At 41.4% G+C, this 24,725-nt stretch overlaps 1 protein-coding gene across 1 annotated transcript; it reads left to right on the forward strand.

Moving 5' to 3' along the window:
• The first annotated feature begins 15,663 nt into the window (after nt 1-15,663).
• LOC143768389 (uncharacterized) lies at nt 15,664-24,017 on the forward strand. The gene is made up of 4 exons (XM_077257064.1): nt 15,664-15,808; nt 18,386-18,702; nt 19,041-19,194; nt 23,913-24,017. Exons 1-4 carry the CDS (start codon nt 15,745-15,747, stop codon nt 23,918-23,920), a joined length of 543 nt encoding a protein of 180 aa, XP_077113179.1. The 5' UTR covers nt 15,664-15,744; the 3' UTR covers nt 23,921-24,017.
• The last annotated feature ends 708 nt before the right edge of the window (nt 24,018-24,725 follow it).

Below are 24,725 nucleotides of genomic sequence, written 5' to 3' on the forward strand. Positions count from 1 at the left end.
GATGAAGCGAGGCTTAAATTTAGGAGAGGAGACCTTCATAGGAACAAATCGAGAAGACAGCCATACCAAATCCCCAACACGAAGTCGGGGACCCACACCGCGGCGGCGGTTGGCAAAACGCTGAGCCTTCTCCTGTGACAACTTTAAGTTGTCCACCACATGATTCCAGATCTGCTGCAACCTATCCACCACAGAATCTACCCCAGGACAGTCAGAAGGCTCCACATGTCCCGAGGAAAAACGAGGGTGGAAACCAGAGTTGCAGAAAAATGGCGAAACCAAAGTAGCGGAACTAGCCCGATTATTAAGGGCAAACTCAGCCAACGGCAAGAAGGTCACCCAATCATCCTGATCTGCCGAAACAAAACAACTCAAATCAGCCTCCAGAGTCTGATTAGTTCGCTCCGTTTGTCCATTAGTCTGAGGATGAAAGGCAGACGAAAACGACAAATCAATGCCCATCCTAGCACAAAAGGATCGCCAGAACCTGGAAACAAACTGGGATCCTCTGTCAGACACAATATTCTCAGGAATGCCGTGTAAATGAACCACATTCTGAAAGAACACAGGAACCAGATCGGAAGAGGAAGGCAGCTTAGGCAAAGGCACCAAATGGACCATTTTTAGAAAAGTGATCACATACCACCCAGATGACAGACATGCCCTGAGACACCGGGAGATCTGAAATTAAATCAATGGAAATGTGTGTCCAAGGCCTCTTCGGGACAGGCAAAGGCAAGAGCAACCCGCTGGCACGAGAACAACAAGGCTTAGCTCGAGCACAAGTCCCACAGGACTGCACAAATGACCGCACATCCCGTGACAAGGAAGGCCACCAAAAGGACCTAGCCACCAGATCTCTGGTGCCAAAAATTCCCGGATGCCCTGCCAACACCGAGGAATGAACCTCGGAAATGACTCTGCTGGTCCACTTATCAGGAACAAACAGTCTGTCAGGTGGACAAGAGTCAGGTCTACCAGCCTGAAATCTCTGCAACACACGTCGCAAATCAGGAGAAATGGCTGACAAGATAACTCCCTCTTTAAGAATACCAACTGGTTCTGCGACTCCAGGAGAGTCAGGCACAAAGCTCCTTGAAAGAGCATCAGCCTTCACATTCTTTGAACCTGGTAAATACGAGACCACAAAGTCAAAACAGGAGAAAAACAATGACCAGCGGGCCTGTCTAGGATTCAGGCGTTTAGCAGACTCGAGATACATCAAATTTTTGTGATCAGTCAAGACCACCACACGATGCTTAGCACCCTCGAGCCAATGATGCCACTCCTCAAATGCCCACTTCATGGCCAGCAACTCCCGATTGCCAACATCATAATTCCGCTCAGCAGGCGAAAACTTCCTAGAGAAGAAAGCACATGGTCTCATTACCGACAACCAGGGCCTCTCTGCGACAAAACGGCCCCTGCCCCAATCTCAGAAGCATCCACTTCGACCTGAAAGGGAAGTGAGACATCAGGCTGGCACAAAACAGGCGCCGAAGTAAACCGGCGCTTCAACTCTTGGAACGCCTCCACGGCTGCAGGAGCCCAGTTAGCAACATCAGAACCTTTCTTGGTCATATCCGTCAAAGGTTTAACAACGCTAGAAAAATTAGCGATAAAACGACGGTAGAAGTTAGCAAAACCGAAGAACTTCTGAAGACTCTTAACTGACGAGGGTTGAGTCCAATCATGAATAGCTCGGACCTTGACTGGGTCCATCTCCACAGCAGAAGGGGAAAAAATAAACCCCAAAAAGGGAACCTTCTGTACTCCAAAGAGACACTTTGAGCCCTTAACAAACAAAGCATTCTCACGCAAAACCTGAAACACCATCCTGACCTGCTCCACATGTGAGTCCCAATCTTCAGAGAAAACCAGAATATCATCCAGATAAACAATCATAAATTTATCCAGTTACTTCCGGAAAATATCATGCATAAAGGACTGAAACACTGAGGGAGCATTAGAGAGCCCAAAAGGCATCACCAAGTACTCAAAATGACCTTCGGGCGTATTAAATGCAGTCTTCCATTCATCTCCTTGCTTAATGCGCACAAGGTTGTACGCACCACGAAGATCTATCTTGGTGAACCACTTGGCACCTTTAATCCGGGCAAACAAGTCCGACAACAGAGGCAAAGGATACTGAAATTTAACAGTGATTTTATTCAGAAGCCGATAGTCAATACAAGGTCTCAAAGATCCGTCCTTCTTGGCCACAAAAAAGAATCCCGCACCAAGAGGGGAAGAGGATGGACGGATATGCCCCTTCTCCAGAGACTCCTTGATATACGAACGCATTGCGGCATGCTCAGGTACAGACAGATTAAATAGTCTTCCCTTAGGAAATTTACTACCTGGAATCAAATCTATGGCGCAGTCACAGTCCCTATGAGGAGGCAGAGAACTGGACCTGGACTCGCTGAATACATCCTGATAATCAGACAAATACTCAGGAACTTCCGAAGGAGTAGAGGAAGCAATAGACACCGGTGGAGAATCAGCATGAATTCCCTGACAGCCCCAACTTGACACAGACATTGCCTTCCAATCCAAGACTGGATTGTGGGTCTGTAACCATGGCAGACCCAAAACGACCAAATCATGCATTTTATGCAGAACAAGAAAACGAATCACCTCCCGATGTTCAGGAGTCATGCACATGGTTACCTGCGTCCAAAACTGTGGTTTATTTTCCGCCAATGGCGTAGCATCAATACCTCTAAGAGGAATAGGATTTACCAACGGTTCAAGAACAAAACCACAGCGCTTGGCAAATGACAGATCCATAAGACTCAGGGCAGCGCCTGAATCCACAAACGCCATAACAGGGTAAGAAGACAATGAGCAAATTAAAGTCACAGACAAAATAAATTTAGGTTGCAAATTACCAATGGCGACAGGACTAACAACCCTTGTTAGGCGTTTAGAGCATGCTGATATAACATGTGTAGAATCACCACAGTAAAAACACAACCCATTCTGACGTCTATGATTTTTCCGCTCATTTCTAGTCTGAATTCTATCACATTGCATTAAATCAGGTGTTTGTTCAGACAACACCACCAGAGGATTAGCGGTTTTGCGCTCCCGCACACGCCGGTCAATTTGAATAGCCAGCGCCATAGAATCGTTCAGACTTGTAGGAATGGGGAAACCCACCATCACATTCTTAATGGCTTCAGAAAGGCCATTTCTGAAATTTGCGGCCAGAGCACACTCATTCCACTGAGTAAGCACGGACCATTTCCGAAATTTTTGGCAATACACTTCAGCTTCATCCTGGCCCTGAGAAATAGCCAGCAAGGCTTTTTCTGCCTGAACCTCAAGATTGGGTTCCTCGTAAAGCAATCCGAGCGCCAGAAAAAACGCATCAATATTTGCCAATGCCGGATCTCCTGGTGCTAGCGAGAAAGCCCAATCCTGAGGGTCGCCCCGTAAAAAAGAGATAACAATTTTAACTTGCTGAGCTGAATCTCCAGATGAACGGGGTCTCAGAGATAGAAACAATTTACAATTATTCCTGAAATTCCTAAACTTAAATCGGTCTCCAGAAAACAGTTCAGGAATAGGTATTTTAGGTTCAGATATTGGACTACTGGTAACAAAATCTTGCATGCCCTGCACACGAGCAGCAAGCTGGTCTACACTTGTAATCAAGGTCTGGACATTCATGTCTGCAGCAAGCACAAGCCACTCAGAGGTAAAGGGGAGGAAGAGAGGAAAAAAAAAACAAAAAACTCAGAATTTCCTTTCTTATTATCCCACTTCTGCAATGCATTAAACATTCAATGTTGGCCTGGCATACTGTTATGACCCCAATGGCAGAGGGTCTCAGAAATAATTACTAAGTCTGCAAACACAAAAAAAACAGCTCATAGGGCAGTGGTAACTGAGCTGACCATATATCTAATCCTAGCACCACAAATAGCAGCAGCCGGGGAACGTGCCTACGTTGGTTCTAGACGTCTCGCGCCAGCCGGAGAACTAACTAACCCTAGAAGGGAAAAGAAAGACCTTTCTTGCCTCCAGAGAAAAGACCCCAAAAGTTGGATACAAGCCCCCAACAAATAATAACGGTGAGGTAAGAGGAAAAGACAAACGTAAGAATGAGCTAGGTATTTAGCAAAGAGAGGCCCACTAGCTAATAGCAGAATATAGTAAGATGACTTATATGGACAGCAAAAACCCTATGAAAATATCCACGCTGGATATTCAAGAACCCCCGAACCGTCTAACGGCCCGGGGGGAGAACACCAGCCCCCTAGAGCTTCCAGCAAGGTCAGGAATCACATTTAGTACAAGCTGGACAAAAATGAGAGCAAGCAAATAACCAAAAAACAAAGAAGCAGGACTTAGCTTAATTTTGCACGAACCAGGACCAGCAGACAGGAGCAAACAGAAAGGATCTGATTACAACGATGCCAGGCACTGGACTAAGGATCCAGGAAGTTTAAATAGCAACACCCCTGGACTAACAACCCAGGTGGGTGCCAAACTGAGGACAATCCCAGAGTCATATCACTAGTAACCACAAGAGGGAGCCAAAAAGTCTAATTCACAACACCGGCCCTTCTGGCATTTGCCAGAAGTGCCCGATGGCCAGTCCGGCCCTGGTCTCCACATGCCTTCATGCGTGTTTATGCAGTTCACTGATTACTACAAAGCCTACCTCTATCCATGAAAAAAATATTTTATCTTATTTTTTTGTGCATCTGTCACGGGAAGACTAGGTGGGCAAGAGCTAATAACCCGGGCCCCTGCAATTTCCCTCAGACTAGGGAAATCCTGACTGACCCTCTACCTAGAGTTTACACTGATGGTGTGCATGTCTAGGCCTCGACCCTCGCCCTGTCTCCTGTTTCAACCCTAGGCTGAAACAACCGCCCACCACCCAGTGAAAAGATAATACACCAATACCCACAGTTAGCACAGACAGGGATAAGGGAAAATATACACCACGCCGCAGTCACTCAGGAATACACAATAAGTGCACAGGGCAAAATAAATACAAATATAGGAAGGAATAAATAAGACAAAGGGAAATACTCCACCAGCAACGATACTCCAACTACTAGCTCACCACTCCAGACCGAGATAACAACGCACAAGACAGAAGCTATAATCGGCGATGCCCAATGTTCAGGAGAACTATTTAAAGGCAGTGGGCATGGCTCAGCTTCCAATCCAATCACCAGGTAAATTAACCCCGGACCAGCTAGATAAAATCTAGCCAACGCCAATGAGCGCATAGTGGACAAAAGCGGAATTACCGCTGTCTGTTGGACGACCTGGTCTGAACAGCATCCGACATGACAGCATCAGGCTCACAGTGATTAAGAAAAAATTAAGAGACTCAAGATTCATCCTCACACAAACCCTCCAATATGCAGTATGTTATGAGTGATATAGAAGTTAGTAGGACAAAGACAATGGGGGAGAAGAATGTGAAAAAGTTGAAACCTTGTGGTTGGAATTACAAAGAAGGGTAATACAGAAAATGTTGTTTTATGGGTAATCTATAGACACCCCCAGCATCACTAAAGTGTTGGAGGGTTGGCTGCATAATCAGGTGGTAAGAGCTACATAAGATTTTATCTACTCAGATATTGAATGGGGTCATGGTTTTGCTTGAGCTGTAAAGAGTAAAAAAATATTTGGTTTGTAGCTGGATAATTATGTTAGCCAAAAATGTTGGACACACCATAAAGAGGCCTTCAAAAGTGATTGTCAAACTGGACCGAACTCAGATCAAAAGGGAAAACCTTTCTCTCTAGGTCAGACAGGATCATGTATTAAGGATATGCATGCACCCCATTGTCTTTATCCTTTCCCACCTGTAAGTTGAACTTTATGAACATGTGACTTTTTCAACCATACTATGTAACTATGTCAGGAACTTGTATTTTAATCCACTAAAAACAGTGATGCAGATGTGCCCCTATCAAAGCTATTGAGTTAAATAATGGAGTCCAATGTATAACATGTTGGTGTCTCTTTGCAATCCGTTCCTGCAATATGTTTAATTAACTGAATAGTTCCATCAGGCACATCTTAACCCCTTTCCATCCCGTCATGGCCGGGTGTCATTTCCTGCATCAGGACGGATGGTGTCTGTCATACATTTAAACTATCACTGCGTGTAAGGTGAGTGCTGACAGCTGTCTGTGACAACTGAGAGGCACTGGTGTGGGGACCCATGCTTAGTCAAACTGATTAACCGATCACAGCATGATCACGCAGGAGATTCTGAAATATCAGCACTTCCTGCCCGCTCAGCACAGCAGCTCAGCGCTGCCCCTGGCTGTTAAACCCCTAAATGATGCGATTGCAGCATTCAGAAGGAAGGCAGAGAGTTGGGAGCTCCCTCTGTCTTCAGATCGGCGTCCCCTTGATGTCATCAAGGTGGACCCGATCATTGCCATTGTGACCTGAGGTCATCATAACAACCCCTGGGTCACCAAGCTACAGAAAGCTTCTGAAGCCATGCTCACAGAATGGTGTCAGAAGCCTTCAGTATAGATATAATGCAGTGCAATGCTAGGGCATTGCAATGCATTATACCTTCAATCAAAGTAAAAACAAAAAAAGTGGAAGTTCCATGAAGGGACTAGGTAAAAAAGGAAAAAAAAAATTAAAAAATAATAGTAATAGTAATAAGAAATCCATTAATAAATGCATATTTTTATGTAAAAAAAATGAAATAAACAAAAAAAGTACACGTTTGGTATTGTCGCATCCGTAACAATGCAATGTATAAAAGTGTCATGCTATTTAAGCCCTTCAGTGAATGCTGTAAAAAAAACACCAAAAAAGTAGCAAACTACGCTTTATCATCATAGCGCTTGGAAAAAGTGGAATAAAACGTGATAAAAAAGATGAATGTAAATAAAAATAGTATCACTGAAAATGCCATCTTGTCCAGCAAAAAAAAGCCACCATACAGCTCCATCAGTGGAAAGATAAAAAAGATATAGCTTTCAGAATAAAGCAAGGCAAAAATAATAAATTTTTTTTACAAAAGTTTTTATTGTGTAAAAGTGCCAAAACATAAAAAAATAAACGTGGTATCGCTGTAATAGTACTGATCCAAAGAATAAAGCTGCTTTATCAAAATTACCACTCACAGAACAGAGAAAAAAAAATGTTTCCTGAATTGCTGGTTTTTGTTCATTCTGCCTCCACAAAAATCAGAATAGAAAGCGATCAAAAAATGTCATGTGCCCGAAAATGGTACCCAAAAAATGTCAGCTTGTTCCGCAAAAAACAAGCCCTCGCATGTCTCTGTGGGCCGAAATATGGAAAAATTGTAGCTCTCAAAATATGGCAATGCAAAAAAATTCTTCTTGAAAAAAAAGCGTCTTTTATTGTTTGACAGCAGCCAAACATAAAAATGGATATAACTATGGTGTAACTGAAGAATAAAGTCACCTAATCACTTATACCGCACGAGGAATGGTGTAAAAAATAAATAAAACCAATTCTTCATCTGCTGTGTATTTGTTCAATCTGCCTCCCAAAGATCGGCGCACATTTATGCTGTGCTCTACACTGAGCACTTACACCAGGGTTTCCATGTAAATCCTTGAAATACGTGATTCAGGTATAACCACCAGCGGAAGATTCCCTATGAGGCAGATGGAGGCACTGTGAACGCCATAGGACCTGTGATCTGGTGGTGTCCGTCTTTTAGGCGTGCATAAAAATGCAGTCCATCATACTTTTGTGCACCTCTTAATGGAAGGACAACAGAGGTCAGACAGAGTACAGAATAACTCTGTTGCCTCATTATAGTTATTGGATCCCTCGGGGGTTTCATTTGTCATGTCACTCAGAGATCTAGATGGAAACCATAAAGTATGTGCTCAGCGTACAGCACCCAATAAATGTAATCCCAAAAGTTATGAAAAATGTTCCCAATAAAAACTTCAACTCAATCCACAAAACAAGCAAGTCCCCACTCAGGTCCGTCATCTGTTAATGGAAATATATGAGGCTTCCACATTACTGGTAGCACAAAGCCTCTGGAAAAGCAAAATGGCTCATTGCCCCCAAAAAGAAATTCAGCGAATTTTGTGCTCCAGAATCCAATAGCCCCGCTCCCTTCTGAGCCCCAGTGTGCATAAACCACCTTAAGCATTCACGTTTGGCAGGGGTATAATTTCCTAAATGTGGTCACTTGGGGAGGAGCGGATTCTGCTCTCTAGCACTTAGGAGGCTCTGTATATGGAGTCCGCAAACTACTCTGGAAAATCTGCACTCCTGAAGGCAAATAGCACTCCATCCCTACCGAGACTCTCTGTATGGCTAAGCAGTACTGTACAGACACATATCGTGTATTTATATATTTAGCAGTCAAAATGATCACTGCACGCCTAGATTAATTCATCAAGAGGTGTTTTTGGGGAGTCCTGCTGTTCTGGCACCTCAGAGGCTCTCCCAATGGGTCATGGCCCCTCATACCATAGTAATAAAATTTGCACTATAATATGGCACTCCTTCCCATATACCCATCATACATATCCTCCATCCCATAGTCCCGTGCCCATATACCCATCACAGATCCTTCATCCCATAGTTCCGTGCCCATATACCCATTATGACATCATCTTTGCCATGGCAACCATTCTGATATCATCGTCGCCATGGCAACTTATTATAAAATCATCGTCACCGTGGCAACTATTATGACATAACCATCACCATTACAACCTATTATGACTAGTGTTGAGCATTCCAATACCGCAAGTATCGGGTATCGGCCGATATTTGCTGTATCGGAATTCCGATACCGAGATCCGATATTTTTGTGGTATCGGGTATCGGTATCGAAACAACATTAATGTGTAAAATAAAGAATTAAAATAAAAAATATTGCTATACTCACCTCTCCGACGCAGCCTGCACCTTACCGAGGGAACCGGCAGCGTTGTTTGCTTAAAATTCGCGCGTTTCCTTCCTTACGTGAAGTCCCGGCTTGTGATTGGTCGCGTGCCGCCCATGTGGCCGCGACGCGACCAATCACAGCAAGCCCTGATGTAATTTCAGGTCCTTCAGGATTTTAAAATTACGTTCCGGCGTTGTGATTGGTCGCGTCGCGGTCACATGGGCGACGCGACCAATCACAAGCCGTGACGTCACGGGAGGCTGGACACGCGCGCATTTTAAAATGCGCGCTTGTCCTGCCTCCCGTGATGTCACGGCTTGTGATTGGTCGCGTCGCCCATGTGGCCGCGACGCGACCAATCACAGCAAGCCGTGACGTAATTTTAGGTCCTTCAGGACCAATCACAACGCCGGAACGTAATTTTAAAATCCTGAAGGACCTGAAATTACGTCACGGCTTGCTGTGATTGGTCGCGTCGCGGCCACATGGGCGGCACGCGACCAATCACAAGCCGGGACTTCACGTAAGAAAGGAAACGCGCGAATTTTAAGCAAACAACGCTGCCGGTTCCCTCGGAGAGGTGAGTATAGCAATATTTTTTATTTTAATTCTTTCTTTTACACATTAATATGGATCCCAGGGCCTGAAGGAGAGTTTCCTCTCCTTCAGACCCTGGGAACCATCAGGAATACCGTCCGATACTTGAGTCCCATTGACTTGTATTGGTATCGGGTATCGGTATCGGATTGGATCCGATACTTTGCCGGTATCGGACGATACTTTCCGATACCGATACTTTCAAGTATCGGACGGTATCGCTCAACACTAATTATGACATCTTCATCACCATAGCAACCATTATGATATCACTGTCACCATTGCAACCTATTATGACACCATTGTCACCATGGCAACCATTATGACATCATCGTCGACACACACACATCCATTTGCTTTTATATATATAGATAGATGTGAAGCACCTGGGGGATCAAGGCACTCACCAAACATCTAGATAAATTCCTTACATAGTAACTAACTGTGGTTAGTTATAGCAAATTATAATGATTATCCTCCATCCCATAGTCCCGTGCCCATATACCCATCATACATAACCTCTATCCCATAGTCCTGTGCCCATATACCCATGATACACATTCTCCATTCCATAGTCCCTTGCCCATATACCCATCATACACATCCTCCATCCCATAGTCCCTTGCCCATATACACCATCATACACATCCTCCATCCCATAGTCCAGTGCACATATACCCATCATACATATCCTCCAACCCATAGTCCCATGCCCATATACCCATCACTCATCCTTCATCCCATAGTCCTTCCCTTCCGATCCCTGATGTGCACCCAAACAGTGGTCTTGCTCCACACATGGGGTATCAGAATACTCAGGAGAAATTGCACAACAGTTTTTGTTGTCCTTTTTCTCCTGATACCCTTAAGAAAATAAAAAAAATTGTGTCTGAGGGGTTAAAAACACAAAAACAACCTGCAAGAGTAAAGTCTTCTTACATTGCCACAGCTGTAATTAGAATTTTCAATCTCTCAGGAATCTCGCACATATGGCTTTCAAATAGGCTGGTTACCATGGCCCCACTGTCTCGAAGGTTTCAAGTCCCCCTGGGAAACCTGGAGTTAGACTGTCAAATCATGTAATGAATCGCAGATGTTCTTTAGAGATGTAATTTGCGTCCCATATTAAATGGGTTTAGTTTCCTCTGGGGCTGAAGAGGTTACCAACCCTTTCTATGCTGGTCAGAAAAATACAGTTCCATTTCAACTGCTTCTGATCTGGACATTACCTTTTCCAATAAATACTGGTCAGTCCTTCTTGTTCTTGCTGATGAAAGATTTGTCTACCTGTGCTGCGTGCTAAAACTAAATGGTTGGAGTGGAGTTCTTGTAGTAAAAATGTGTGGTTTGTTTTAGTACGTGTGTGTTTATCTCCTGATCACTGTTCCCATTTACTTTATTCCTCCCTGTCCCTATCCCTTTTGTTGGTTAGTGCTTTTGTTTGATAGAGATTTTCTGTTATCACTGTTTTGTCTTTGTGTCTTGTCTACCTTAAATTTCTAATGAAGAGAAGGACAGCGCCACACTAGGATGTGAAAAAGCAGCTCACATTTTAATCTGCCTCCTGCGGCAAACGTTTCGGTCTGAAGACCTTTATCAAGCACTTGATAAAGGTCTTCAGATCGAAACGTTGCCGCAGAAGGCAGATTAAAATGTGAGCTGCTTTTTCACATCCTGGTGTAGCGCTGTCCTTCTCATTTGAATTTGGATCCGTGTACTGGGTTGGACCCCCTGGCGAGGACGGGCGCCCTTGTGTCAATGGAGACAGTGTAACTATAGGGTGCGGCCTTACTATTTTTTGATACTTACCTTAAATTTCTGTCCCATGCCTCATGGAGTGGGGTGACAGATTAGGGTTTAACAGGAGCATAGTAAGGTCAGAGACTTGGGCCTCTCTACCTTCAAGAGTAACCCCAGGACAAGGATAGTTAGGGTCTCAGTTTGATGCCCACTTCCTTTCTAAAGACCTTCACAGCATAAAACCCACACAGGGGGCAAAAACTGTTGAAGCTGTTATGCTCTGAGCCAAAGTCAGAATGCAGTTTCACCAGTGAGGCCGAATTAAGAGACTAGGGCCACCAAAATCACAAGCGCTTCGAGAAAAGAATGTTGTGAGCAAAATAATATTGTTTATTCTGTGAATACATCTTTTTATACTATTTACAGACAATGTAATTCTCATTTAGAAATCTCCAGCCGCCTTTCCGTCTATAAACAGGTCATGATAACTTTTATTTATTATCTAACCATAATAAAGTTTTTGTAGAACCTCAAAACATTGCATATGAGATAAGAAAGTACCATATTTTCTGGCGTATAAGACGACTTTTTAACCCCTAAAAATTGTCCCAAAAGTCGGGGGGTCGTCTTATACGCCGGGTACGGGTGCACAGAGCGATCCTGGATGGTTCCCAGGGTCTGACGGAGAGGAGACTCCATATTATATGTAAAAAATAAAGAATAAAAATAAAAAATATGGATATACTCACCCCTCCGACGGACCCTGGACCTCAGCGGTGCAAGCGTCTGCCTCCGTTCCAAAGAACGCAGTGAGTGAAGGACCTTCGGTGACGTCGCGGTCACATGAGCATCACGTGAGTGGTCTCCTCCAGACCCTGGGAACCACACACTGTATAAGATGACTGGGCGTATAAGATGACCCCCGTCTTATACGGCGGGTATATCCCAAATTCCATATTTTATATGGAAAAGTTGGGGGTCGTCTTATACGCCCAGTCATCTTATACACCAGAAAATACGGTATATATCAAGTATGAAATCTTAATATGAGACTAATAGGCTAGTAAGTAAATAAGAAACAAAATGTAGAACAGAGAGGAAAACATTAACCCTTCTATATCACCTATAATCTTATTTTTCTTGGTACAATGCCCAAACTCTTACCTTCTATGAAACTGTTAATATTCAAGACTGTAAACACTGATGCAAAATTTAAGTTATCTCTTTCTGGATAGTTAAAATAGTAGATCAACCAATTAAAGTTTGTTTTCCCTTGTATTTGTGAAATTAGAAATGTGTTTTTTTGTTAAGTTTGTATAACTCAAACGTTTTTGGAGAACCCCTCATACTCTTACACTTGATTTCTATGCGTGAGTGTTGATCTCTCCAATTGCAGCTGTTCCCTTTATACAAGTATAGACTTCTGACAAACAAAAAGAAAATAACTGGAAAACTCTAGAGGCTTCATGTGCTTTTAGTTCCATTGTTTCTTAGGCTTCTACGATAGTCCATTGATAATCTTATTCAAGGCCTGGATTTAATGTGAAAGATTCAAAGTCTCAGAATTTAGTACATGCATAAAATACATTTTACACACATACATACATTTTATTCTTCCCAGGATCTAGATTACAATACATGTGGTTACATGTATTGTAATCCAGATCCTGTGAAGAATAAAATGTAGTAATACTTAACAGTACACTGTGCATAATACTGTAAGTAGACACCAAGACAATAGTCACCAGTGCGTAATAATATTTAAGAGGGACAATGTCTACTAAAAATAACCCATTCATGGCATTAAACATTACAGTCTTGTTGATACTCCATTTCCTATAATTAGAAATCAAGTAGGCTTTTTTCAGTGCAAGATGGGGGTATGTTCTTATTTTAAAGCATGAGGAGATCATCTGAGACCTGGAAAAGATGACATAATGGTCAGGTATGAAAACTGAGACCATCTAATAATAGCATGATAATAACAAAGTACATCTTCACAATTATACCCAGAAATATCACATGACTATTATGCATTGCTTCCCGAAAATGTCCTCAAGCTTTTAGTACTGTACTGTACTTATTGTTGAAAATTAAGAAACTTCTGGGCTTAGAAGATTTTAGGCAAGGAGAATGTTACATTTTAAATATGTTGTATATAAACTATTTATTTGTAATTTCTGACCAAAAAAATTATAAAACACTTTATCCAACTTCATATCCAAACTGTTTGTTGAAGCATTTTGAAAATGTTTTTTTGAACTAAAAACAAGATTAGCATGCTTTCCCATTATAAAAAGGTTGATAATTTTGAATTACAATGTAAATTTCTTCTGGTAGATTGATTAGTTTAAAGAAAAGAAAAAACAAAGATCTTTCAAGTGTTTAGATCAGCAACTCAATTCTTGCTTCCCTGGTCAAACAATCAGTCTGGTCCTCTGGCATGTTTGGTCTAGCATCCTGACCACCCCTGGTCCTTATTAGACCTGCGATGTCATGTCTTCATGTAAAGCGTAGTCAATAGGTTTCACGTGACTACAATATGCCACAGAACCTAGTAAGCATAAGACTGGACAAAGGACCAAGCAGTGAAGATTTCATTTCTCATCACAATTCAGGTGATAGTTTGACTTATGGCAATAGAGAAATATGAATATCTTTTGTGGATAAAAATAAAGGTTTTAACAGGACCAACCAACCATCTAAATTGTATAAGATTTCTACACTATTCTATGTTGATAGAAGGATCAAATTGTTGGATTTGAACATGCCAATCCTTATAGTCATAGGGTAGAAAAACCACTGTCCATGCATCAGGCAGGTTACTCGTCTCTCTTCTCTGTGTCCAAGTGTGCATGTTTATGAGATGGTTTGGAAAAAAGAGCTGTTTGTCTGGCAGTTATGTAAAGTGTATGGCCAGCTATAGTTAAGACCAGTAACAGACTTGACTATGTGGCCCATATCTGGGTTTCTTATGTCCAGTACAGTAAAATCAAATTAAAAACTCAAACAGTAAAGCAGCAGGTATTTTCTTCACAAATAAGAAAAGATTCTTCCAGCTCATTGGGTAAAAATAGACGCTCCTTTATTCAGAATCATGGTAAAATTTCTATATCCACGTTCAACCAGGACGGACTTCTGTGCACCTGTGTTTCAAATGGTGAGCTGGCTGTTTTTTTCTTTAAGTATTTTCTTGACGGCATAATATTCGCTAGAGTCTACCATTATGTTCTACTGTTTACTTGTGGTTGTAGTATTATCTATAGATTTGCATAGCTTCTGGGTCTCACTCGCTGGTCAATCCACCACTATTCTTTTAAAATAAACTAAATATGATGGGAGAAGAATAATTGTATTGTTTAAAAACATAATTTTTTAGAAAAGTGATATCTGTCTAAAACTAAGATGTATCATTATGTGTCTAGTATCGGGATAGTTGGGAGGTCAGAGCACATAGAGCATTGAAGATCAGCCAGGCATCAGTCAGGTATTAGAAGACCGGCTGACGTCATGGATCATGCATAAAAGCTACAGCAGCAATCTGAATTCTAGTAACCACATAACATTCTCTGAGTAATTTACACATGATTCTATTAATGTGTACACCTTTTTGAAAAAACTAACTCTGAACTATGCCTCAATCAGAAATGTGTTAATAGTCAATTGCATGTTCTCCATTTTTCAAAATGCACATTTTATGAAGCCAGCCTCTAGAACATCTTTGTTTAATAGTATTAAAAGACCAAAAACAACTTTTTTAAAATAGCAGATGTTTTTGGTATACTCAACAAATGTGTGGCTGAGAAGAGCCACAGGCAGCCAGACATTTGAAGTATTGCATATTGGCTACTCAAATCAATAGACTCTCATGTCTGGCTTATAGGGATGGGGACGAAAGTGAGGAATCTCTCTTTTAAGTCCTTATGCCCTAGTAGGGATTATAAATGGATTACTGTGATAAAACAGCCCGTTATATTTTTTGGTGTTGGAGTATTCAATATTTGGATGTAAAAATAATAAAAACTATGCGATCTTCATTACTAACACACATAGAAAATAGAATTTGTAAATTATGTAGAGGAAACCATCTGAAAATGATATAGTAAAGCAGTGTTATATGATGATCACATGTGGAGTGTGGTTATAGATTACTAGAAAATAAAACCGCCACATGATCCTGATTTCCATGAATTTACAATTCAATACCTTATAACATCAAAGCAGTGTAGAAATATCTAATTATAGTCATATTTCTTTGTACATTCCTGGACAGTATCATATATACACTCTACACTCACGTCATCCTTCTCCTGAGGACATTTGTCCTTTTCAATGAAACAATTGTTGCAATCTCATGATCTCCTCTCCTACCTGGTCATGACTGTCTACAAATCAGAAAACCCTCTTTACAAGGGGAGGAGCTGCAGAAGGACCATAAATACAGAACGAGTGTGTTGTCATCCCAAGTGACTGGGTCTTCTCTCCTGGGGAAGTGCACTGAGAAGCTTTCTGCAACCATGAAGTACCTCATCTTCCTAGCCCTAGTGGCTCTTGCACTCGCTGCTCCACCTAAAAAGCCTGGTGAGAATATTTTCGCTTGCAGAATGTATGAATAGGTGTTTTTCTCATAGGTTGATCTATTTACCATCAAATTGTTATCATGAGGACCCTGTTATGTCCATAGTGCCTGTAAGGAAATGCATAGAGGCCCATATGTCTTCTGTAGTATGGAACCATACTACTGTCTCTACGAGGTTCTGAACAGACTTCCCTGGATGCCATATTGTGGTAGAACAATTTTATAAGGAATAATATAGAGGGATAGTTGAAGCATCATGTTCCTTTATAACAGTGTTACTCAACTCCAGTCCTTAAGACCCAACAAGAGGTCAAATTTTCAGGATATCCCTAGTATTGCTCAGGTGATAATTTCACCACCTGCTCAAGCATTAATTCCATCACCTGTTCAATACTAAGGAAATTCTGAAAACATGACCTGTTGGTGAGTCTTGAGGACTGGAGTTGAGAAACACTGCTCTATAGGATCTCAGCAAAACCGAGAAGTAGTACAGCCATATTCACAAAGCCTAAAGTTTACTCTTGAACTAATAATGTTACAACCAATTAAATTAATCTTTAGAAACAAGGATATTCCTAGTTTTGCACTGAATTGTGACATAATTTACTGAGAGGTATTATGTTCTGATAGTGTTACTTATGTAGAAGTTCAAGGGGGGTTTCCAAGTTTGTGGAAAATGTATTTGATTAGTTAAATGTATGTTTAGCTAAAAATCATTTTTCTAATTGGTTTTCATTCAAAAATTGTCATTCTTTGACTTCTTATCACCTGTGTTTTGCACATACAAATGCTGGATACAGGATGGGTCAACTGAGAATATATCTGTGAGCTCATTCTGATGGTACAATGGGAGCGCTTATGACTCTTTTATCTGCCTTTATTGAGTTCCTATCATTTGATTAATGACCACTGAAAACATCAAAGTTGAATGTGCAGTTTGTACTTGCAAAACAATGAAATATTTTTTATGAAACTGAACTTCAAAAAATATTTTTAGCCTCAAATACACACATTAAAGTAAAAAAAAAGGTCGTAGATGAAGGTTGATCTGTTTCAAGCCCAGGTTTGTAAAGGGAGACATACATAGCTAAAATATCGCCAGCATAGAACGAGTTATCATTAGTGTTGAGCATTCCGATGCTGCAAGTATCGGGTATCGGCCGATACTTGCTGTATCGGAATTCCGATACCGGGATTCCGATACTCTTGTGGTATCGGGTATCGGGTATCGGAACAACATTAATGTTAAAATGTGTAAAATAGAGAATTAAAATAAAAAATATCGCTATACTCACCTGTCCGACGCAGCCGGGACCTCAGCGCAGGAACCGGCAGCGTTGTTTGTTTAAAATTCCCGCTTTTACATGGTTACGCGAAGTCCCGGCTTGTGATTGGTCAGGGCGGCCATGTTGCCGGGCCGCGGACCAATCACAGCAAGCCGTGACGAAAATACGTCACGGCTTGCTGTGATTGGTCCGCGTCCCGGCAACATGGCCACCATTAACCAATCACAAGCCGTGACGTCACGGGAGGCTGGAAACGCGCTCATTTTAAAAAGGGCGCGTGTCCAGCCTCCCGTGACGTCACGGCTTGTGATTGGTTGCGTCGCGGTCAACCAATCACAAGCCGGGAGGCTGGACACGCGCCCATTTCAAAATGAGCGCGTCCAGCCTCCCGGCTTGTGATTGGTTGATCGCGGCGCAACCAATCACAAGCCGTGACGTCACGGGAGGCTGGACACGCGCCCATTTCAAAATGAGCGCGTCCAGCCTCCCGGCTTGTGATTGGTTGATCGCGGCGCAACCAATCACAAGCCGTGACGTCACGGGAGGCTGGACACGCGCCCATTTTAAAATGAGCGCGTGTCCAGCCTCCCGTGACGTCCCGGCTTGTGATTGGTCAGGGCGGCCATATTGCCGGGACGCGGACCAATCACAGCAAGCCGTGACGTAATTTCGTCACGGCTTGCTGTGATTGGTCCGCGTCCCGGCAACATGGCCGACCTGACCAATCACAAGCCGGGAATTCACGTAACCAAGTAATAGCGCGATTTTTAAACAAACAACGCTGCCGGTTCCCTCGCTGAAGTCCCGGCTGCGTCGGAGAGGTGAGTATAGCGATATTTTTTATTTTAATTCTTTCTTTTACACATTTATATGGTTCCCAGGGCCTGAAGGAGAGTTTCCTCTCCTTCAGACCCTGGGAACCATCAGGGATACCGTCCGATACTTGAGTCCCATTGACTTGTATTGGTATCGGGTATCGGTATCGGATTGGATCCGATATTTTGCCGGTATCGGCCGATACTTTCCGATACCGATACTTTCAAGTATCGGACGGTATCGCTCAACACTAGTTATCATGCAAAACTACAGAGCTGTTGCAATTCCACATGGTGCCAAAACATTTGTGATGCAATTACCTTTATCTTACATTATTTTCTGCAGAAGTTAATTAGAACAAATGATTATGCAATTGTATGTTTTATATATTTAAATGTAAATTGTGTCTTTTCCACATTATCGTTGTACCGTTTCATCTATCACAGAAAAATATTTACATAACATTTTTTGTAACAGAAAAACTCCCTGAAGGTCCTAAACCTGCAAATCCACCACCCAATGGTACTATCTATCCATTTGACCATCCTAATGTAACAGGACAACCCCCACATGTTAACTCTTCCAGCCCACCTCATCCAAAAGATTTGGAAAATTCAGATGAACATACATTTGACCATCACAATGTAGCAGGATTTGGTAACTCTTCCAAACCTACCCATTCAGAAGAATTAGATGACAATGACCATCCAAGTCATCCTAAACCTGCAGGAGGTCCATCATCACCCCCTTGCAAGCCACCAGCTAAGCCTGAATCACATGACAAACCTGCACAGGTAAGTTGAGTAATAATTGATCAATGAGGTTTATGATGGACATACATCTTTTTGTTAATTGCACCGTTTTCTGGAAAAAGTTAGAGGTAAACATTGATGCCTTCATTACAGCTTTCAAGAAGACCAACATTCATGTGTGCTTATGTTGAAATTACTACATAGCAAAACAGATTTTCCATTTAGAAGTCTTAAAATGGGGGATCACAGCTCATATAGGAGCAGAAATTTCAGTCAAATTGGGTGTTTCTTAGCTTTTCAAAGAACATGAATGCCAAAGGGAATGTTCTATACCTAATTTGTGTGTGATATGTATTTATCTCTGCTAACATCTATTTCAGGGTCCTAAACCTACACCCAAACAACATGTGAGTGGTGCTGAGACTCATCCTACAGGAGCTCCACCTGGAGATCGCACACCTGAAAGTGGTGCAATCAGTGCAACGCTTCCAGCTATCGTTGGTGGAGGCAAGCCGGGAGGACTTGAAGGCCAAAGTAAATTTTGATTATTCTTAATCTGGGACTTGCCAAATTTGAAATCTTTCTTCTTATTTTTTTTTTTAATAGTGTATGTTGTAAGATATTTGCCACATTTTTCTTAGTATCAAATCCAAGTTATTGTGCAGACAGGAAAAAAAATGGTTCAGCTTCCAGATCCAATTGCGAAAAATCGTTATTTTATTGTTAATCTATTAAAAAATATACACATTGCATATAATAAAATAAATACCAGGATTAAGAATGTTTGGCATTCGAAATGCAAATGTTTCACAGAGGTCTCCCCTTTTATTTATTTCTTGCAAATTGTATATGTGTTTAATGAATTAACAATGCAATTACAAATTTATCTGCAGTTGGATCTGGAATTTGTGGTTTAGGACTGCTCTCTAAATGCAGGTTTTGAGAGTAAAGTTGTAGGTATTTAAAGTATTATCTTAAAATCTCAAAAAATGTCCAAAAATTAACCCCTTTACCCCCAAGGGTGGTTTGCACGTTATGGACCGGGCCAATTTTTACAATTCTGACCACTGTCCTTTATGAGGTTATAACTCTGGAACACTTCAACGGATCCCAGTGATTCTGACATTGTTTTCTCGTGACATATTGTACTTCATGATAGTTGTAAAATTTCTTTGATATTACCTGCGATTATTTGTGAAAAAAACAGAAATTTGGCAAAAATTTTGAAAATTTCGCAATTTTCCAACTTTGAATTTTTATGCAATTAAATCACAGAGATATGTCACACAAAATACTTAATAAGTAACACTTCCCACATGTCTACTTTACATCAGCACAATTTTGGAACCAAATTTTTTTTTTGTTAGGGAGTTATAAGGGTTAAAATTGACCAGCAATTTCTCATTTTTACAACACCATTTTTTTTTAGGGACCACATCTCATTTGAAGTCATTTTGAGGGGTCTATATGATAGAAAATACCCAAGTGTGACACCATTCTAAAAACTGCACCCCTCAAGGTGCTCAAAACCACATTCAAGAAGTTTATTAACCCTTCAGGTGTTTCAGAGGAATTTTTGGAATGTTTAAATAAAAATGAACATTTAACTTTTTTTCACAAAAAATTTAATTTAGCTCCAATTTGTTTTATTTTACCAAGGGTAACTGGAGAAAATGGACCTCAAACTTTGTTGTACAATTTGTCCTGAGTACGCTAATACCCCATAAGTTGGAGTAAACTACTGTTTGGGCGCATGGGAGAGCTCGGAAGGGAAGGAGCGCCGTTTGACTTTTCAATGCAAAATTGACAGGAATTGAGATGGGACGCCATGTTGCGTTTGGAGAGCCACTGATGTGCCTAAACATTGAAGCCCCCCCACAAGTGACACCATTTTGGAAAGTAGATCCCCTAAGGAACTTATCTAGATGTGTGGTAAGCACTTTGACCCACCAAGGGCTTCACAGAAGTTTATAATGCAGAGCTGTAAAAATAAAACAAAAATTTTTTCCCACAAAAATTATTTTTTAGCCCCCAGTTTTGTATTTTTCCGAGGGTAACAGGATAAATTGGACCCCCAAAGTTGTTGTCCAATTTGTCCTGAGTGCGCTCATACCCCATATGTGGGGGGGACCACCGTTTGGGTGCATGGGAGGGCTCGGAAGGGAAGGAGCGCCATTTGGAATGCAGACTTAGATGGAATGGTCTGCAGGCATCACATTGCGTTTGCAGAGCCCCTAATGTACCTAAGCAGTAGAAACCCCCCACAAGTGACACCATTTTGGAAAGTAGACCCCCCAAGGAACTTATCTAGATGTGTTTTGAGAACTTTGAGCCCCCAAGTGTTTCACTACAGTTTATAACGCAGAGCCGTGAAAATAAAAAATCCTTTTTTTTCCCACAAAAATTATTTTTTAGCCCCCAGTTTTGTATTTTCCCAAGGGTAACAGGAGAACTTGGACCCCAAAAGTTGTTGTCCAATTTGTCCTGAGTACGCTGATACCCAATATGTTGGGGCAAACCCCTGTGTGGGCACACGGGAGAGCTCGGAAGGGACGACCACTGTTTTACGTTTTCAACGCAGAATTGGCTGGAATTGAGATCGGATGCCATGTCGCGTTTCGAGAGCCCCTGATGTGCCTAAACAGTGGAAACCCCCCAATTATAACTGAAACCCTAATGCAATCACACCCCTAACCCTAATCCCAACGGTAACCCTAACCACACCTCTAACCCAGACACACCCCTAACCCTAATCCTAACCCTATTCCCAACCGTGAATGTAATCCAAACCCTAACCCTAACTTAAGCCCCAACCCTAACTTTAGCCCCAACCCTAACTGTAGCCTTAACCCTAGCCCCAACCCTAACACTAGCCCTAACCCTAGCCCTAACCCTAGCCCTAACCCTAGCCCTAACCCTAACCCTAACCCTAGCCCCAACCCTAACCCTAGCCCTAACCCTAGCCCTAACCCTAGCCCTAACCCTAGCCCTAGCCCTAACCCTAGCCCTAATGGGAAAATGGAAATAAATACGTTTTTTTAATTTTTTAATTTTTCCCTAACTAAGGGGGTGATGAAATGGGGGGTTTGATTGACTTTTATAGCGGGTTTTTTAGCGGATTTTTATGATTGGCAGCCGTCACACACTGAAAGACGCTTTTTATTGCAAAAAATATTTTTTGTGTTACCACATTTTGAGAGTTGTAATTTTTCCATATTTGAGACCACAGAGTCATGTGAGGTCTTGTTTTTTGCGGGACGAGTTGACGTTTTTATTGGTAACATTTTCGGACACGTGACATTTTTTGATCGCTTTTTATTCCGATTTTTGTGAGGCAGAATGACCAAAAACCAGCTATTCATGAATTTCTTTTGGGGGAGGCGTTTATACCGTTCCGCGTTTGGTAAAATTGATAAAGCAGTTTTATTCTTTGGGTCAGTACGATTACAGCGATATCTCATTTATATCATTTTTTTATGTTTTGGCGCTTTTATACGATAAAAACTATTTTATAGAAAAGATAATTACTTTGGCATCGCTTTATTCTGAGGACTATAACTTTTTTTATTTTTTTGCTGATGATGCTGTATGGCAGCTCTTTTTTTTTGCGGGACAAAATGATGCTTTCAGCAGTACCATGGTTATTTATATCTGTCTTTTTGATCGCATTCTATTCCACTTTTTATTCCGCGGTATGATAATAAAGCGTTGTTTTTTGCCTCGTTTTTTTTTTTCCTTACGGTGTTTACTGAAGGGGTTAACTAGTGGGACAGTTTTATAGGTTGGGTTGTTATAGACGCGGCGGTGCTAAATATGTGTACTTTTATTGTTTGTTTTTTTTTTATTTAGATAAAGAAATGTATTTATGGGAATAATATATATATTTTTTTTCTTTATTTAGGATTTTTTTTTTTTTGTTACACATGTGGACATTTTTTTTAAAACTTTTTTACTTTGTCCCAGGGGGGGACATCACAGATCGGTGATCTGACAGTTTGCACAGCACTCTGTCAGATCACCGATCTGACTTAGAGAACTGCAGGCTTACCAAGCGCCTGCTCTGAGCAGGCACTCGGTAAGCCACCTCCCTCCCTGCAGGACCCGGATGCCGCGGCCATCTTGGATCCGGGACCTGCAGCGAGGAAGGAGGTAGGAGACCCTCGGAGCAACGCGATCAGATCGCGTTGCTCCGGGGGTCTCAGGGAAGCCCGCAGGGAGCCCCCTCCCTGCTCGATGCTTCCCTATACCGCCAGCACACCGCGATCATGTTTGATCGCGGTGTTCCGGGGTTAATGTGCCGGGGGCGGTCCGTGACTGCTCCTGGCACATAGCACCGGATGTCAGCTGCGATAGGCAGCTGACACCCGGCCGCGATCGGCCGCGCTCTCCCCGTGAGTGCGGCCGATCGCGCTGGACGTACTATTACGTCCTTGGGAAGTAGGGCCCACCCCACATGGACGGAATAGTACGTCCAATGACAGAAAGGGGTTAAATGGGATCAGATCTCACGTGATAAAAGCCCTCTTGCTCCCCACCAGCTTCTGTATACAGTAGATCCTTGCAGTGATTAGGTGCCCTCTGCCCACTTGACTTCTGCAGCCCATTGTAGATTGCTGTAGTCACATGGGTAAATGGCATGCAGTCATTGCACTGCATTGATTCTTATGTTAGCTTACCATCATTCCTCCCTTTTCACATTTTTTTGTGTATTCTGGACCCCTAAATGTCTTAAGGCCACATTCACACCTTCAGTATTTTACAAACCAGGAGAGGAACAATCAGAGGAAAAGTATAATATAAACATATCACCACTTCTGTATTTTTCACCCACTCCTGGTTTGGCTTACAAATAGGCATAAAATACAGTAATTAATATGACAGTAAGTATAAAGTACATATAGTTAAAGAAGGCTGAAACAAATAAATATCTGTAAAAATACAAAATCATTCAAAAATGATTTAATAATAAGGACACAACAAAGAATGTTAAAAAAAATGCTTGATATAGATTTATGCATGCAGAAATGAAAAAAAAAATCTATGTGATCCTAAAGTAGAGATCCTAAAATATTCAATTACATTAAATCTAATGGAGGAAATTTGTATTAAGATAGAATTATAAGGATTATCACAGGATAATTATTCTTGTTGCAAAGTCAGAAATTTTCTAACTTATTAATGAGTAATTTTAATGACATTTTAGATGTCCAGACTTTTCTAACAATTCTACTGTATATTATTATGTTTTGCAGGAGGCTGAGAAGAACCACTTCAGCATTTCTGATGGTTTAAAATGTCTCCATAACTGGATTAGTAATTTTTAGCAAGGCAAGAAAATAAAAATATATGAATAAAAAGTTTCCATGAAGTTTTTTTTATTTTTAAATGAAATATGTATGAGGTTGAATAATTTTGTCATAATCCCAATAGAGAAATGAATTAAAGAGACCGTGCTGAAAAAATAAACATAAACTATGGACAGGTATGATATCGCTTGGGTAAAAAGAAGTCATGTTTTTGTAACCTATACAATCCATTTTGAATGGTAAATTTGAAAAGTAAATCCATCCACACCTTTACATCTTCTATCTGTTTCTGCATTCCTGAGTAATTAGTTTTATTCAGATGAAAATGAGATAACATGGATACCTAAGCTACTGCAATGGGGTAAGCGACATAGCGAATCAGAAAAACTATACTACATTTCTACTTGGAGACATTTGATAAAATTGTTACACCTACTACATATTGCAATAGGATCTTGGAGATGGGAGTATCTCTTTAAGTGTACTGGGCATAATTTAGCACATCTTCATCCTCTGCCTCCCAGATTGTTTACTGCCTATCATCAGCCTTTTAATCAGACTGATATCACATATAAATAGAGCTATCAAACATGCTAAATATTCTTGTAGCAGGATACAAGGCTAGTTAACCCTAGAACGCATACCTGGGGCCTCGCAGGCCCGCTAGATTAATTGATTTCCATTTTCTGCAAGATTACTTTAGTTAGAATTCTGAAACTCTAGGTATTCCTCAGGTATATACTGTAGTTGTTAGTAATT

Source organism: Ranitomeya variabilis, chromosome 4, assembly GCF_051348905.1.
Source record: "Ranitomeya variabilis isolate aRanVar5 chromosome 4, aRanVar5.hap1, whole genome shotgun sequence".
In the NCBI taxonomy this organism is placed as follows: Eukaryota; Metazoa; Chordata; class Amphibia; order Anura; family Dendrobatidae; genus Ranitomeya; species Ranitomeya variabilis.